Source organism: Microcebus murinus, chromosome 11, assembly GCF_040939455.1.
Source record: "Microcebus murinus isolate Inina chromosome 11, M.murinus_Inina_mat1.0, whole genome shotgun sequence".
Taxonomy (NCBI): domain Eukaryota; kingdom Metazoa; phylum Chordata; class Mammalia; order Primates; family Cheirogaleidae; genus Microcebus; species Microcebus murinus.
In genome coordinates, this window is record NC_134114.1 from 56,416,048 (window position 1) to 56,433,238 (window position 17,191).

Here is a 17,191-nt window from a genome sequence, read left to right on the forward strand (position 1 = left end):
TAAGTTATCAACCGAGCCATAGAAATTTGCTCTATGTTATCAACAGCCTAATGCCACTTCTGTGAGCAAAATAGTTTATTTTGGTGTAGTATTGTTACTTGTTGATACCTCTATTACACTAGTACATTTATTAATTGCTTACTATGTGCCTATGCATCCCCAGCTAAGCACTTTACGTATTTTTTTTTCTTTTTTGGAGACAGAGTCTCACTCTGTCACCTGGGCTAGAGTGCCATGGCGTTAGCCTAGCTCACAGCAACCTCAAACTCCTGGGCTTAAGCAATCTTTCTGCCTCAGCCTCCCGAGTAACTGGGACTACAGGCATGCGCCACCATGATGGCTAATTTTTTCTATAGATTTTTAGTTGTACAGCTAATTTCTTTCTACTTTTAGTAGAGACGGGAGTCTTGCTCTTGCTCAGGCTGGTCTCGAACTCCTGACCTTGAGTGTTCCTCCCGCCTCAGCCTCCCAGAGTGCTAGGATTACAGGCGTGAGCTACCACGCCTGGCCACTTTACATATTTTATTCACATAAAAGCAGGTTGCACTGTCACTCTCATTTTGCATTTGGAAAATCTCACTCCTGTAATCCTAGCTCTCTGGGAGGCTGAGGGGGGTGGATCGTTTGAGCTCAGGAGTTCGAAACCAACCTGAGCAAGAGCGAGACCCCATGTCTACTATAAATAGAAAGAAATTAATTGGCCAACTAATATATATAGAAAAAATTAGCTGGGCATGGTGGTGCGTTCCTGTAGTCCCAGCTACTCGGGAGGCTGAGGCAGGAGGATTGCTTGAGCCCAGGAGTTTGAGATTGCTGTGAGCTAGACTGACGCCACAGCACTCACTCTAGCCTGGGCAACAAAGTGTGAGACTCAAAAAAAAAAAAAAAAGAAAATCTCAGGCTTAGTTTTTTGCCCAAAGTTACACACCTTTGAGTGAGAGGGTCTGGATTCAAACTTAAGTCTGTCTTTAAAGCTACAGACTCTTATCCACTGTGTTGTTACCAAAGGTGAAGATATTTAGTACTGTACTTCAGTTAATTTGTGCCCCCTTGTTATTGTTAAATGTACCATTTCCATTAGCTCTTTTGAAATGGTGAAATACTTTGTCTTCCCCTGTTCCCCCAAACTATAGTTGTAATTAATATCTCTGGTATTGATTTGGCATGTGAAGTAAATTTTATAAGATTATATAAATTCATTTTCTCACTTTTTAATGAAAATTTAGGGAAGAACTTTTCTATTAAAACTGTGCTGCGACATTAAACCAAAAACTACTTGCTTATTTGAAATTCAGTTTTCAGTAGGCTTTGATCTGAAAGAGCCAAGATAGCAAGCAGTAGGAAACTTTTATTTATTCTGATGAGGAAATATTAATAGATTAATGGATTTATTATAAATATTGGTGATACTATAAGTACTTCATGGTAAACTGAGGCATATCATAATTTAAACCACTTAGGTTAAATCAATTTATAGTGTTTTTCTAACTATATTTCTATTCTTTCTTTGGTTTAAAATGGCTAATGTACAGATGAGTTATTTAAACAATCTGCTTCCTAATTTCTTCCTCATCTAAGACCCAGTACCTTTGGTTCTGAATGCCAATAGAAATCTTTCTACCCCCATGATGTTTTTTCTCCTGGACTTTTTCTTATTCTAGCTCAGGTATAGCCCTGTTGCTAGGGCTCTTGTGATTCTTTAGAGCTCCTCAGCTTTGCTTAGCCCTTCTCTAAAGCATCTCACAGGAACTTAATACTCACGGATGATTGTAGCTTCAGTTTATTAATTTACACTTTGCAGAGTTTTCCACTGTTTGGTATATGGGAAATGATAGCTAATATGCTTTTTAGGATTGTGACTAATTCAGATTAAGAGAATGAAAAGACAAGCCACAGACTGGGAGAAAATCCTTGTCGGATATGTATCTGAAAGAGGACTTATATTTCCAGAATATATATTTTTAAAAAACTCTAAACACTCGACAGTAAGAGAAAAAACAATCTAACTAAAACATCAGAAAAAGATTTTATTTATTTATTTATTTAGAGACAGAGTCTTACTTTGTTGGCCAGGCTAGAGTGAGTGCTGTGGTGTCAGCCTGGCTCACAGGAACCTCAAATTCCTGGGCTCAAGTGATCCTTCTGCCTCAGCCTCCCAAATAGCTGGGACTACCGGCATGCGCCACCATGCCCGGCTAATTTTTTGTATATATATTTTTAGTTGGTCAATTAATTTCTTTCTATTTATAGTAGAGACAGGGTCTCGCTCTTGCTCAGGCTGGTTTCGAACTCCTGAGCTCAAACTATCCGCCCGCCTCGGCCTCCCAGAGAGCTAGGATTACAGGCGTCAGCCACCATGCCCAGCCAGAAAAAGATTTTAATAAACAGCTCACCAAAGATCTATAGATGACAAAGGCACCTGAAAAGATGCTCAGCAACATTACTCATTAGGAAAATGCAAACTAAAACCAAATAAGAAAATACTGTATACCTATTAAAATGGCTGGAATTAAAAAGGTTGACCATACCAAGTATTAGTGAGGTGTGGAGGAGCTGGGATACTCTGCCAATGGGAATGTAAAATGGAGCAGCCCCTTTGTAAAATGGTAAAATTAAGCATACACCTCCCATATGTTCCAGCCATTCCACTTGTATGTATTTACCCAAGAGAAAAGAAATGTATATTTGTATGAAGACTTCCACATGAATATTCATAGCAGTTTTATTTGTATTAAAAATAGTAAAAAAACTAGAAACAACCTAAGTGCCCATCAAGAGTGAATAAACTGTTGTATATTTATACAATGGAATACTAAGCAATGAAAAGGAACAAATTTTTGATACGTGCCACAACACGAGCAGAATAATTGTACTGAGTGAAAGAAGCCAGACAAGAAAAAAAGAGTATGTACTAATATAATTCCATTTGTATAAAACTGCAAAGTAGGCAAACTATAGAAACAGAAAGCAGTGGGTAGGGTAGGGAGGGTTTACCTAGAAGGCCCAAGGAAGTTTTTGGGATATGCTCACTGTATTGATTGGGGAAGGTCCAGGCATATACACATGTCCAAAGAACTTTCAAATTGTATATTTTAAATATTTGTAGTTTATTTTAAATTATTCTATGAAGCTATTTAATAAACAAAGGAAAATGTACATTCTTTTGTCAAGATGGGTTGTGGTACAGTTGGAATTGAAAGGACAAAGTGAGATTGGAATAATATCTAGTATTTACATGAAAGATTCACATGAATTATTGCAGTATTGTTTCAATTTCAAGGCTCAGGTAGTTGCCACTTTTTTTGGTTTGTATTATTTTTTAAAGTTTGAATGTCAATCTGCATGTGAATATAAAGGTAATGAGAAAAATGACAATTTCCCCCTTCTTTCTCTCCTCCTCCCTTTTTTCTTTTCTTTCTTTTTTTTTCCTAAAGGAGTGACAGTTCATTCAGATTCTTTGTATTCTTCTTCGTATATATTTGTCAGTTTGCTGTACATGTACTCCAGGCTGCAGGATTTCATAATTGGGGCAATTGGTAAGTTATTTACTAGTTTTAAACTATTAATCTAATGTTGTTATATAATTGTTAGCTTCCTAAAATATTTTACACAGAAAGGCCAGATTAGCAAAAGTAAATAAAAGCAACAATGATTTTTTTTAAATACAGTTTTAAAATGTCCTAAGGCATAACCTTTGGACAAACCATTCTCTTTAAAGATTATATTTCCATTTTTTAAAACTGCACATTATGTCTAGTTTAAATAGAACATGTATGTAATGAGCACTGAGGAAGAGTGCAAAGGAGATTGAAGAGTCAGAGAGAGGTGAGGGCCAAAGATTATGGAAGGGACAGAAAATAACTTAAAGGATTTTAAGGAAAAAGGTGCCTAAATGTGTAAAGCACTATTTTAGATATACAAATGCATATTTTCATACACATATACATACATGAACACTTGCCTTTGAAAGGTAGAATCACTGCACACACACATACACATATGTCTTTAGATAGTAGAATCCTTCTCCTTATGGCAGGATGCTCACTCAGTAGGGGAACCCTCAGAAACTGAGACTATCTCAACCTAAACTAGGAGGTAATAGCAGATTTATGTCCCTCTTACACCTTGGAGCAAAGATTCCTTGAGTGAAATGGTGGGTGGAAGAGCACATCTCTGAAATGTTCCCACCCTCCTTTCTTTCTTTTATACTGAGTTGCATTCATATGAATTCTTATCCGTCAGAAGCATGTGTGATGCAGATTTGTTGCACTGTGTCCATAAAGTGGAAATGAGCATGTAATTAGAGTGTGCTAAGGACTTAAATTAGTATGCTGCTACTTAATTGGAGTAATGATTGGCTGTCAGACAACTATTGGCAGTTTTGCAGAACTCTTAATTGGCATATATACATGCAGAGAATTTATATAGATATTTTAAATCAGTTCTTGGAAAAAGGAATTTTTATTATTTTAAGTAGTGTCTAGTCTTTAGCATTTGAGGGAAAGGCAATACTTTAAATGTGTAATTAAATACGTTACTTGCTTTAACAGCACAGGGTTTTTTTTTTATTCATATGAAACTGAAGTAATTTCTTTTGCTCTTTAGCATAAATATCAGGAAAATGCTAAAATTTAGGATAACATCATGTATCATGATTTAAACAGCACAGAGGAATCTCCTAATGAGTTTGCATACAGAATGAACTGTTTTAAGATACACCACATGTAATTCAGATTTTTTTATGTTAAACTTTTTATTTTGGGGTAATTGTAGATTCACATACAGTTGTAAGAAATAAAGCAGAGGGATCCCAAGTACCCTTTACCCAGTTTTCCCCAATAGTAGCATCTGGCAAAAATACTGTAAAATATAAAAACCAGGATCTTGACCTTGATAGTCAAGATACAGAATATTTCCATCACTAGAGGATTTCTCATGTAGCTTTTTAATAGCCATACTCACAACTCTCCTGTTCCCACTCCCTCCTTGACCCCTGGCAACCACATCTGTTCATAATTTCTGGTATTTTGTCATTTCAAGGTTATAGAAATGAATCATATAGTGTGCAGCCTTTGACTTTTGTCATTCAGCATAGTTCTCTGGAGATTAATTAAGGTTGTTATGTGTATCGGTAGTTTACTCCTTTTTATACTGGAGTAGTACTCTGTGATATGGTTGTGTCATTCACCAGATGATGAACATCTGGATTGTTGAACCATTCACCAGATGATGAACATCTGGATTGTTTCCAGTTTGGGCTTATTATGAATAAAGCTGCTATGAGCATTTATGAACAGGCTTTTGTATGAACATAAGTTTTCCTTTTTCTGGAATAAATGTCTAAGAGTGTAATATTTAGATCATATGAAAATTATGTTTAATTTTTTTTAAGAAACTGATGAACTATTTTTCAGAGTGGCTGTACCATTTTACATTCCCACCAACAATTATAAGTGATTTAGCCTCTACCTCCTCATCAGTATTTGGTGTTGTCATTATTTTTTGTTTTAGTCACTATTGGTGTGTAGTCATATCACATTGTGGTTTTAATTTGTAACTCCCTAATGACTAATGATGTTGAAAATTTTTTCATGTGCTTGTTTGCCATCTTTATGTCCTCTTGGTGAAATGTCTCTACATGTCTTTTGCCCATTTTCTAAATGAAATTTTTTTGTAATGTTGAGTTTTGAATTTTCTTTATATATTCTAGGTACTAATCCTTTTTAGGGTGTGTGGTTTGCAAATATTTCATAATTGAGAATTTAAAATGAATGTTTAAAAAAAATGTAATATTGGACTCATAGGCTTAAAAAATGAATAATCTGGTGGTAAATACTTGAGGCTCTGGAGTTTGGTTTGCTTGTGAATTCAGACTATGCTGTTAATAAGCTGTGTGACCTTGGGCAAGTTACTGAATGACTCTGTGACTCAGTTCCTCATCTGTAAAATGGGGATTAGAAACATCATCTGTCTTACTGTGGTAGCTGTGAGAATTGAGTTAATCCATATAAAGAACTTGAACATTGCTTGGCTTGTAAGTGCTGAATATGTGTAGCTATTATGCTATTTCTTCAAAGTGTGCATTAATTTATTTGCCTAATTATACTTCTTTTATTACTCTGTAGTGGTTGGATTTCATCCCTTACTGGTCTCAACCAAAATATTCCTGTTGGAATCATGATGATAATCATAGCAGCACTTTTCACAGCATCAGCAGTCATCTCACTAGTTATGTTTAAAAAAGTAAGTGAGATTTCATGTCCATAAATTTTTATAGTAAATGTGATATAAAGTTCTCATTTTCCCATTTTGCTGTTAATTCAGTGTAATCTCAAACCATTCTGTTGTTTTTGTGCAAGTTTGCTCCTTGAGGATTACTTTTTATAGTTAAAAGTTATACATAGATACATTTTAGAAAATTGCATCACATTTTGAACTTCCTATAAAAAGAGAATATGGTAAAATCATGTTAATTAAAGGCTTCTTTCATGAATTAAACCAACCTCGTTTTTTAAATTTGAATTTTTTTATATACTTTCATTTCTTTTTTTGAATATGAAGCTTAAGAGCCTGATTCATAAATAGAAATAAAACTATTGTGTGCTGTGTGCGTTTTATCCATATTTAAAATTGAAGGACACCAAGAGTATATAGAGTGAGCTGGTGACAGATTTAGGCTGGGTTATGACATGAATTTTGTTTTTAATAACTGCCCAATCATCTTAGCTACACTTCTTCCTGTAGAATTCTCACGTCTGTTTTCACAGCCTTAAAAAAGAAGCATTTCATAGGATGGGGGATAAATCAGTGTTTTTATTTATTTAAAGTTTTATTTTGTCTTAGATATACATTTTACATGTGTTCAAACATGATATGGAGACCCTGAGGATAACACCTATGTTTTAAAATGATAGGCTTTTTGGTGAATCTCACTTTAAAGAAAATAAGTCCTTATAAAATTTTTTTCTTGATTCCCCTGCCCCCTGCCAATTTGGTAAATTGATAATATGTACAAGAAATACATAGAAATAATTTTACCTTATATTTAAAACCACTTGCAAACTTGAAATACTTGACTCATACATTTTACCTTTTATTCTTCTGAAAACCTATGAAGAGGAATTTTTTTTTTTTCTGTCCGTATTTTGCTACTTATTTTCTCTCTTCGGAGGTTTAACAACTTCTCTGCACCAAACACACATGCTACTAAAACTCAGCTTTCTAAAGTTACTAAATACTATAGCCTGTTTCCAGTTTTTCTCCTCCTTCATCTCTGCAGCTTTCTACACCACAGGTGGCTCCTCTTCCTAGGCCTTTGTAATTGTGTTCTCATTCTCCTGCCTCTCTGGCTCTTCTTTCTCCTCCATCTTTTTACCCAGCTCATAAATAAAGGTCTTAAATGCAATTAGCTCTTTCCTATACAATTTGGTAGGGGGGAATTTCATCCTCATTGTTTCAGTTTCTTCTCTACCTGGGTGACCTAGAATCTTGGAATTGGAAAAGATAATGCTTTGCTTAAACCTTTCGTTGCATCTCTGGTTGATTGGTATCACTTTACAGTAATGCTTCATAAACTCTTCACTTTCTTCTCAGCACTAACTGTCCTTCTAGATGTTCTGACTCATATTCAAGAAATGCATGTTGTATGATTCCATTTATATGAAATATCCCAAGCAGGCAGAAAGGAGGTTAGTGGAGACAGAAAGGAGGTTAGTGGTTGTCTGTGGCTTGAGGGTGGGGTGGGAAGTGGCTGATAATTGTTAAGGGATTTCTTTTTGGGGTAATGAAAGTGTTCTAAAATTAGGTTGTATAGATTTTGTATTCACAACTCTATGAATATACCAAAAAACATTGAATTGCATACTTTAAAAGGGTAAATTGCATAGTATACAAGTTTTGTCATGGTGAAGCTGCTTTTAAAAGAGAAACATTTGTTGAAGATCTTGAATAGCTACTATGAAGGAGATTGACTAAGCACTTTGTGATTCCATGTAACCTTATGTCAGTGCTGGGATTGCTTCTGTCAGTGCTTCCATTACTTTGTTAGTCACTTTCTTAGAGTCTTTTCCATCTTTCTCTTCCTTTCCATTCCTACCCTTCAGAAAATTTTTTTACCGGTCATTCACACCCTCTCACCCTTTTTTTTTTTTTTAGTTCATTTTATATATAGTTACTATATTAACCTATAAAAAACTAACCCAACAAAGCAGCACTCTCCAGATTTTTGACATGGACTTGGGGTTGGGAAATGGGATTGTAGAAGGACTAGTGGTGACTCTTTACAGCTCCTGGATCCACACTTTCTGCATTAGTCAATCTGTACTGCTCATTTTCTTCAAATATATCATCTACACCCCTTTGTCTCAGATTTTATTTAAGCTGTGCTTTTAAACCCATGGATTAGTCTTCCAGTTGAATACATCAGTAGATGTTCTTTTAAGACCCAGTACAGATCTTGCTGCCTCTTCCACAGAATCTTTCTCATTGCCCTATGGCTTAAGGATTTTGTCATCCTCTGTTTTCTTGGGGGAACTTACTCTCTCTATTGCTCACTGTGGGACCTGAGCCAGTTGATATACCTTTAGTACACATATTCTGGGTACCCAGTTTGTGAAGCCCCTTCAAGGGAAACAAGTCCTTAGCATTGGAATTAAATGAGAAGAGCAAGAGTTTTGCTTTGGAACCATACAACTCAAGTTGAAATCCATGCTTTCACTTACAGCATGTGACCTGAGACGGGCATCTGTAAACACTCAGGTTCAGTGTCCTCACCTGTACTCCAAGCTGGTCTATATGCTTTCAGGTTCTTCCTCACGTCTGGACCAGTGACAGGCAGTGATTGGCATGTGAAAAGCCCTCAAATATTTGTTGCATAAAAGAATGAATGGAAATGATAACTACTTTCATAGGATTGGTGTGAGGATTAAATGAAACAATGAATGTAAATAGCATAGCACAAGGCCTCCTCAATTAAAAAATAGTTTTCCTTTCTAATCTTTTTGACCCCTTTATTATCATTTTATAATTCAGAATCTGGTTTAGCATTTACTTTTGTTTAGTAGGTACTCTTTATCAATCAGTTTTCCATCAGAGAAACAGAACAGAATGAAGAAGTTTATCTCAAAGAATTGGCTTACACGGTTGTTAGGACTGGCTAGGTAAGTCTAAAATCCATGGGGTAGGCAGGCTATTAGGAAGGGCGGGCTGGGACTGTCAGGCAGAAGCTGAAGCTCTGGTCTTAAGTAGGATTTCTTCTTCCTTAGAGGAACCCCAATTCTGTTCTTAAGGCCTGATTGGGTGAGGCATAGCCAGATCTTCCAGAATACTCTTCTTTACTTAAAGTCAACTGATCGTAGGTACCAATCACATCTTCAAAATACCTTCACTACAGTACCTACGTTCGTGTTTGATTGAATAACTAGGGACTGTGGCCTAGCCAAATTAACACATAAAACTGAACATCATAGCACCATTCTTGGGAGAATTCCTTTATTATTCCATATGTATTATTGAGGGTATTTCATAAAACTAGAAATGTAATAAATTTAGAGTATAGTAGAGGGTTTTGTGGTATGTTGCAGGTTTCGTTCATTTGTTAAACAACTGTTACTGAGCGTGGATTATGTGTGCCAGGCACTGTGTCATGCATAAGTTGAAGGAGCTCACATAACGATGTGGAAGAGAAACAAATGGGCTCTATAATTCAGTGATTTAATGGCTATAATAGAGGTGAGTATAGGGAGAGAGGGACACCTAACCACGTTTTGGAGGTCTTTTTAAGTAATGAAGACTTTTTAAATATTGCCTCAGCTGAGATATAATGACTATTCATCATTTTAGTTTTCTAAGTAAAGGAATAAGGGGCAGGGAAGAGGATAAGTAGGTAGCCAGGATGCCACATTCATACCTAGTTGTAGGAAATAACATGGCAAATTCAGGGAATTAAAAGTAGCTCAGAATGGATGGGGAGATAAACTTGGTGCATGAGCTAGGACTGGGAAAAATGTAGAATGTTGGTGGTGGAGGATAGGGGAATATGAGATTGAATTCATTAGCTGTAGTTATATCCTCCAAGATCTGGTAAACTAGGAAACTTTGATAAGTTTAAGTCTTCTCCAAAAAATGATGGCGAGCCATAGAAGAGTATTAAGGAGGAGAGTAACTGAATTGATCTGATTTGAGCTTTAAAGGGATTATCATAGAATAGATTTGTGGGACAGGATCCATTGTGGTGCTTGGAAAAACTAAGGCTGGGAGACAAGATTAGAAGTTGGTTAGTAACGATGGTGGCCTGAACTAAGGAATCAGCCATTATCCTTACTGAACTAAGAAAGTGTGAAGTTAATGTAGTCAAGAGAAAATGGTCAGGTTACGGTTAATTTGACTTGGGTCTGGAAGTAGCGAACAAGGGAAACCTCAAGGGTGACACCCAAGTTTTTAGATGATGGGCTATTCAGGAAGAGAGAATGCAAGAAAAGCAGGTTTGGGGATCAAGATGTTTTCTACTTTGAATATGGGGAGTTTAAAATACTCTTGGGGTGTTAAAATATAAATACTCAGTAGGCTTTTGAGTATATCAGGAACAAGGACAAGATCTGTAGGCTGGACTTCTAGACTGGGAAGTATTGAGTTCTTAGGGTAAGTGAAGCCTAGAACATATATTACAGAGTGAATACTTAAGAGTCTGCTGTGGGCAGAGTGAGGAGGAGATTTTAACCAGCAGTGGTGGTCAGGGCTGGGGGACATATGTGGCACAGATGATCGATAGAGTCAGGGCGTGAAGGAAGTATGTGTTCTGCAGCTGCTGTGTAATGGACAACTGTGTACAGCACTCTGCAGTTTTTTTCCCCCTTCTGTTTTCCAGGTACAGAGTTTTTCAGGATCCAACTCATGAAGGAAGAGTTATAGGGCTGTGCTCATATGCCAGACATTTAAAAGAAATATGGGCCGGGCGCAGTGGCTCACGCCTGTAATCCTAGCTCTCTGGGAGGCCGAGGCGGGCGGATTGCTCGAGTTCAGGAGTTCAAAACCAGCCTGAGCAAGAGCAAGACCCTGTCTCTACTATAAATGGAAAGAAATTAATTGGCCAACTAAAAATATATACAAAAAATTAGCCAGGCATGGTGGCGCATGCCTGTAGTCCCAGCTACTTGGGAGGCTGAGGCAGGAGGATCACTTGAGCCCAGGAGTTTGAGGTTGCTGTGAGCTAGGCTGACGCCATGGCACTCACTCTAGCCTGGACAACAAAGTGAGACTCTGTCTCAAAAAAAAAAAAAAAAAGAAATATGCTCGTTTCCCAAATAAATGCATAATTCTCATATCAATACTTTTGTCTGATATTTATTTTATTTATCTGATTATTTTAGTTGAATTTTTTTTACCTCATAAAGTAGTTACCAGTTACCTCTCTTTTTATGTTTCCACAATCTGTTGGTGCTGTATAAGTCCCTAAACTTCTCTGAGTCTCCTATTCTTTATCTGCAAAATAAGGTTAGATGAGTTTTTTTGGTATGATTTTATGAAGTACAATAAATAGGGATAATATAAGCTAAAATATAATTTGAGTTAGCTTTCACATATTAATGACAGAAATTTTTCCTACTGTGATAGAAATTTAGGTCCAATAAAAACAACTGATTTTTCTTTTTATCGTTTTATTCACACTTGCTCAAAACTGGCTGTTCAATAACCAAAAACATCCTTTGGGGGTGTGTAGCCATAGTTTATAACCACTAGGGGTCAGGCTCTTCATGAACAGTTAATGTCCTCTAAAATTTTTCTGTACACACTATTTTGGCTCTAGAACTATTGGATTTTATTAAGCTATTCTATCTAGCCCTAACTGAATGTCCTCTGTGGTATATATTTATTCTAATTGAAATGAATATAATTTTGAGAATTTTGTTGGCATTCTGAAGTCTTGCATAATTGGAGTAGGTAGAATGGTTGTGTAGAATGCCAAGTATGAGACTGTGGTGTCTTTGTTTCCCTCATAGTGTCTTTTTGTAATCCAAATTTCAATATTGAAAGGATATATATGTTTCTTGTACATTACATAGATAAATAAGTTTAATCCTTACCTTTCACAAATAGATTTCTTAAATTTTCTCTCAGATTATTTCTAAATGGTATTTTTTAAAAGGTCCTCTTTCTATAGTAAATTGTTAGAATTGAATAATGGTTTTGGGCTAAAGGGGGAGATATGGTAAATTGGTCAAGTAACAGTGAATGAATGAGTCACAGGAGGCTATGGATCAGAGGAATTCAAAAATATTCCCTTCTTTTAATTGATATAAGAGCTAGAATAATATGGAAGGAATTACTACATAATACATAATTTGTATCCCTTTTGAGACCTTGTTTTGAATGATTATCTTTTCCATGAAATGTGGGAATTTGTTTATAGACTTTCATGTCCATGTGAATAAAATAGTTTTTAATAGTGAGGTTTCTTACATTCAAAAGAATTTTAGAAAAAGTTCTTTTGGCTCCTTAAACAAATTTCCCCAGGTGCTTTAAATTTTATTTAATATCTATTTGGCAGGTATTCTTTTAATTTGTATACGAGTATAGACTTGGGTGTATTATCTAGAATAATGATTAAGTCTCACTAATGAGTTAAGTTGGTGTTCTATAGTAATTGCTTTGTGGAGATAGTCTATTGTGACCTAAAATAAAATCTTTAGGCTCACCCCACCACTGGCTGACTGAATGGACCCCCTCTTGGCCAAAGGAATACCCTAAACCTAAGTTGCCTGCCAGGAGGAGGGAGGCCGGACATGCCTCATCATGCCTCACTCTCTTCTTGGAGACATCCATTTACAGGCCTAAGAGTGTGCAAGACAAACCTGCAGGTCCTCAATTTACACAACAAATATATGTCTGGTGGCTTATCTCTGATAAACAACTCCTTGTCTTAAAACATTCCAAGCCTTTAGACAAAGCTTCATATACCAATTACAAGTCAAAGAATCATTAAACCCACCTATAACCTGCAAGTCCCCCACACTTCGAGATGGCCTACCTTTTCAGGCCAACCAATGTGTGCCTCCCACATATTGATTTACGACTTTAACTATAACCCGTGTTTCCCTGAAATGTATAAAACCAAACTGTAACCCAGCCACACTGAGTCCACTTGCTCAAGGCTTCTTGGGCGTGGCTCTGGGTCACAGTCCTCAAATTTGGCTCAGAATAAATCTCTTGAAAATTATTTTACAGAGTTTGGCTTTTTTTCCATTAAGACATAAAGTGATAGTCGTCTTAGGTTAAAAGTCATCCCTCAGTATATGTGGTTGGTTTCCCTTCCCCCATGTATACCAAAGTTTGCATACTGAAATTCAACAGCTCTGTAGAACCCACATGCGAAAAACTTCTATATTAGATGGGTTTTGCATTCCACAAATACTATATTTTTAATCTGAGTTTGGTTGGGGGGAAAATCCACATATAAGTGTACCCCAGCAGTTAAAACTCATGTTGTTCAACGGTTATGTTGTAGTTACTTTGAAAGCATTACTGTTGGATACCCCTTTTTAAAAACTTCTTTTAGGACCTAGGATAGTAAGCTGATAATTCTACTGTACTGTTTTTCTGCAGTCATGAGTAGTCATGTGACTTGACTGTCTCTCAGAATCATCCAGCACTGTAGTCTTTCTTGATTAGGAATCAGTTCCAGGTGATTCACATTGCCTATTAAAATGCTTGTCCAGTTACGTGTCATCTTCATGCAGGGGACACAGAGTAGGTAGAGTAATAATTTTGGATCCCTAGAAAAAATTGACACTCCTGAGCAAGTTGTTTTTATCCTGTTCGCAGTTGATACCCTTAGTATGTTCTTTTTTATTTTTATTTATTTATTTATTTTGAGACAGAGTTTTGTTCTGTTTCACTGGGTAGAGTCCAGTGGCATCATCATAGCTCATTGCAACGTCAAACTCCTGGGCTCAGGCAATCCTCCTGTCTCAGCCTCCTGAGTAGCTGGGACTATAGGCACATGCCATGACACCTGGCTGATTTTTTTATTTTTAGTAGGGTCTCGTTCTTGCTAAGGCTAGTCTTGAGCTCCTGAACTCAAGCAATCCTCCTGCCTTGGCCTCCCAGAGTTCTAGGATTATAGGCAGAGCCACAGCACCCAGCTTTTTAAAAAAATTTGCCCCCAATTTTTATTTTGTTACCCCTTTCAATAAGTACTAATCTAGCTACTTATTAGATCCTAAATCTAGATTAATATAACAAAATTATTATTAATTATCTTAGGCATCTTTAAACTTGGTAGATAGGTATTTGTTATGCTATATGTATGATACTTTGCTCTAAATCATCTTTACATGCATATTTTCAACAGCTTTATTGAAATATTCACATATGCAATTTACCCATTTAAAGTATATTATTCAGTAGTTTTTGGTGTATTTTTTTAATTGTAGCAAAATATATATAACATAAAATTTGCCATTTTAATGATTTTTAAGTGTACTATTCAGTGGCATTAATTGCATTCACAGTGTTGTACAGCCATCACCACTGTCTATTTCCAAAATGTTTCATCACCCCAAATAGAAACTCTGTAATCATTAAGCAATAATTCTGTTTCTCCTTACTTCTAGCCCCTGGCAACCTCTAATCTACTTTTTGATTCTACGAATTAATTGCCTATTCTAGGTATTTCATACAAATGGAATCATACAATATTTCCTTTCCTTTTGTACCTGGCTTATTTCACTTACCATGAAGTTTTCAAGGTTTATCTGTATTGTAGCCTATATCAGAACTTCATTTCTTTTTAAGACTGAATAATATTCCGTTTTATGTATATAGCACGTTGTATTCATCTACTGTTGGACCCTTGGGTTTTTTCTGCCCTTTGGCTATTGTAAATAATGCTGCTGTGAACACTGGTGTATGAGTGACTGAATCTTTGCTTTCGCTACTTTTGTATATGTATCCAGGAGTGGAATTACTACATGGTCTTATGGTAATTCTGTGTTTAGCTTTTTGAGGAACCTCTAAACTCTTTTCTGCTGTGGCTTCTTCATTTTACATTCATACCAGTGGTTTCTCTACATCCTTGCTGACACTTGTTTTCCATTTTTCTCATAGCCATTCTATTAAGTAGTAGATGTGAAGTAGTATGTTTGAGATAACTGTAAACTAAACATTTTACTTTGAATCATAGTTACAATCTATTAGAACTGTATTGCAGTTATTTGGTAAATTTTTCTTTATCAATGGGGAAAATTTGGAGCTGTTTAATGCTAGCAGATAGATAAATAATTATTCAGTGGTTTCCACACTTCAAGTTACTATCATGTTTCCTAGAAAATAAGACCTACCCATAAAATAAGCCATAGCAGTATTTCTAAGCATTTGTGCAGTATATAAGCCCTACCCCGAAAATAAGACCTAGTGATGGATGTGTCTACGCAGCGTATCTGCACAACCCATGCATTTCTCTATTGCTCAACATGAGAGATTGGGACCAATGGTTCTAAAGGAAATAGAGTCGCAAGAAATTCAGGATGGAATTCGGGGTTTGGAGAGTTACGACAATGTTCCAGAAGATGACTTAACTATATTTGAATAAATGTAGGTTGTTGTACTGCACTTAAAAAAAAAATAACAAATCCCCTGAAAATAAGCCCTAGTGTGTCATCTTGAGAAAAAATAAATATAAGACCCTGTCTTATTTTTGGGGAAACACAGCAAACTGTGTTTTTTAGAGGGGTATAATAATGAGTAGAATTATCTCTTGCCCTCAGGGAACTAAAAGTGTGTGGGATATAATAAGACATAGAGATAAGCCCTACAAAAGAAGCAGCATAATATTACATGCCCTAAAACTGTGGTCCCCAACCCTCAGGCTGCAGACCAGTCCATCCACGGCCTGTTAGGGACTGGGCCACAGAGCCTTATCCCTAATAACTCCCCCATCTGTGGAATACTTGTCTTCAATGAAACCAGTCTCTGGTGCCAAGAAGATTGGCAACCGCTGTCCTAAAAGATGTACAGAGTATTGGATGTACTCACAACAGTTAGAGCCATAGCTAGTTCAGGCATGAAAGAGGACAAAACAGTATTGAGATAGGCCTTGAAGGACGAGTGAAATTTCAACAGAGTGAAACTAGAATGATAATTCATGGAGTTACAGAAGGTATATCTGACCCAGATCTATAGGCAAGAGCATTCATAGAGGGTTTCTAAGAAATGTTTAATTGGAAAAATTGGGCTTAGAGATCTATGAGTTTTTTAAAAACTCAGAATAAGGATAAAAAATATTTAATATTATTTATTTTTATTTTCCTCACTTTTATTGAAGATAAGATTTGGTATGACAGGGATCTTACATTAATAAAAAGCATGATTTCTTGAAATGATGTTCTATAAGCTTTAATAAAAACATGTTTAGATTATTTTAAATAAAGTATCATGGTTCTTTAATTTCCACAGTATACAGTTTTTCTGTCATACACCACTGTGGCATTGTACTAGATCTGAAAATGCACCAAGTAAGCAGGACTCACTTTTGGAGGTGCATCTACATTTTGCCTGTGACACTTCTGCAGATACTTAAAAGTTAATTTTAATTTATATTAGTATAACCCACTTATATACATTCTGACTTGATCCTTAGGAAAACTCTGAGAAGCAGATAGGATAACAAATATCTTGTTTTATGGTTAAACTTGAGGTTTTGAGTGGTGGTCAGCCATCTAGAAAGTAGTGGAATTAGTAGACGCCAAACCTAATGTCTTTTCTGTAATATTCCTGGAACTAGTAGTATTCTAGGAACAATGCAGTTCTTATAAGTAGAAGAGATAGCAGCAAGTATTTAACTTTTTAAAAATTAAAAAAAAATGATAGTACATGATGTTAAAACTTGGTTCCTGATTTCATAGAGTGTGAATTGTCAGTAGGTATCAATCTGAAACATAGGAAAATGATAAGCTTTTTGAGATGTTGGTCCTCATGATTAGCCTGTCATTTTGGGTAGCCCTAAAATCAGGAATCTGCCCTTTCTACATGGATATAATGGATTTAGTACAGTATTTGAGCTTTGTGCACAGAATACATATGTGGTCTTTTCCCTCTAGGTGGCTCTCTGTGTCTCTGTATAAATATAGACTGTGAGAAATATGTGCTATTCCTACCTTTATTTTGCCTCTCTGTCCATGGGACTATGAATTACATT

The 17,191-nt window shown here is 36.1% G+C and overlaps 1 protein-coding gene across 1 annotated transcript in view; it reads left to right on the top strand.

The window, feature by feature from the left end:
- The window catches only part of SCAMP1 (secretory carrier membrane protein 1), a 96,652-nt gene that overhangs the window by 60,774 nt on the left and 18,687 nt on the right, over nucleotides 1-17,191 (top strand). Inside the window, exons 7-8 of the mRNA XM_012766767.3 lie at nucleotides 3,435-3,536; nucleotides 6,126-6,243. Of these exons, the coding sequence (XP_012622221.1) occupies nucleotides 3,435-3,536; nucleotides 6,126-6,243 (220 nt within the window). The remainder of the gene's footprint in view (nucleotides 1-3,434; nucleotides 3,537-6,125; nucleotides 6,244-17,191) is intronic.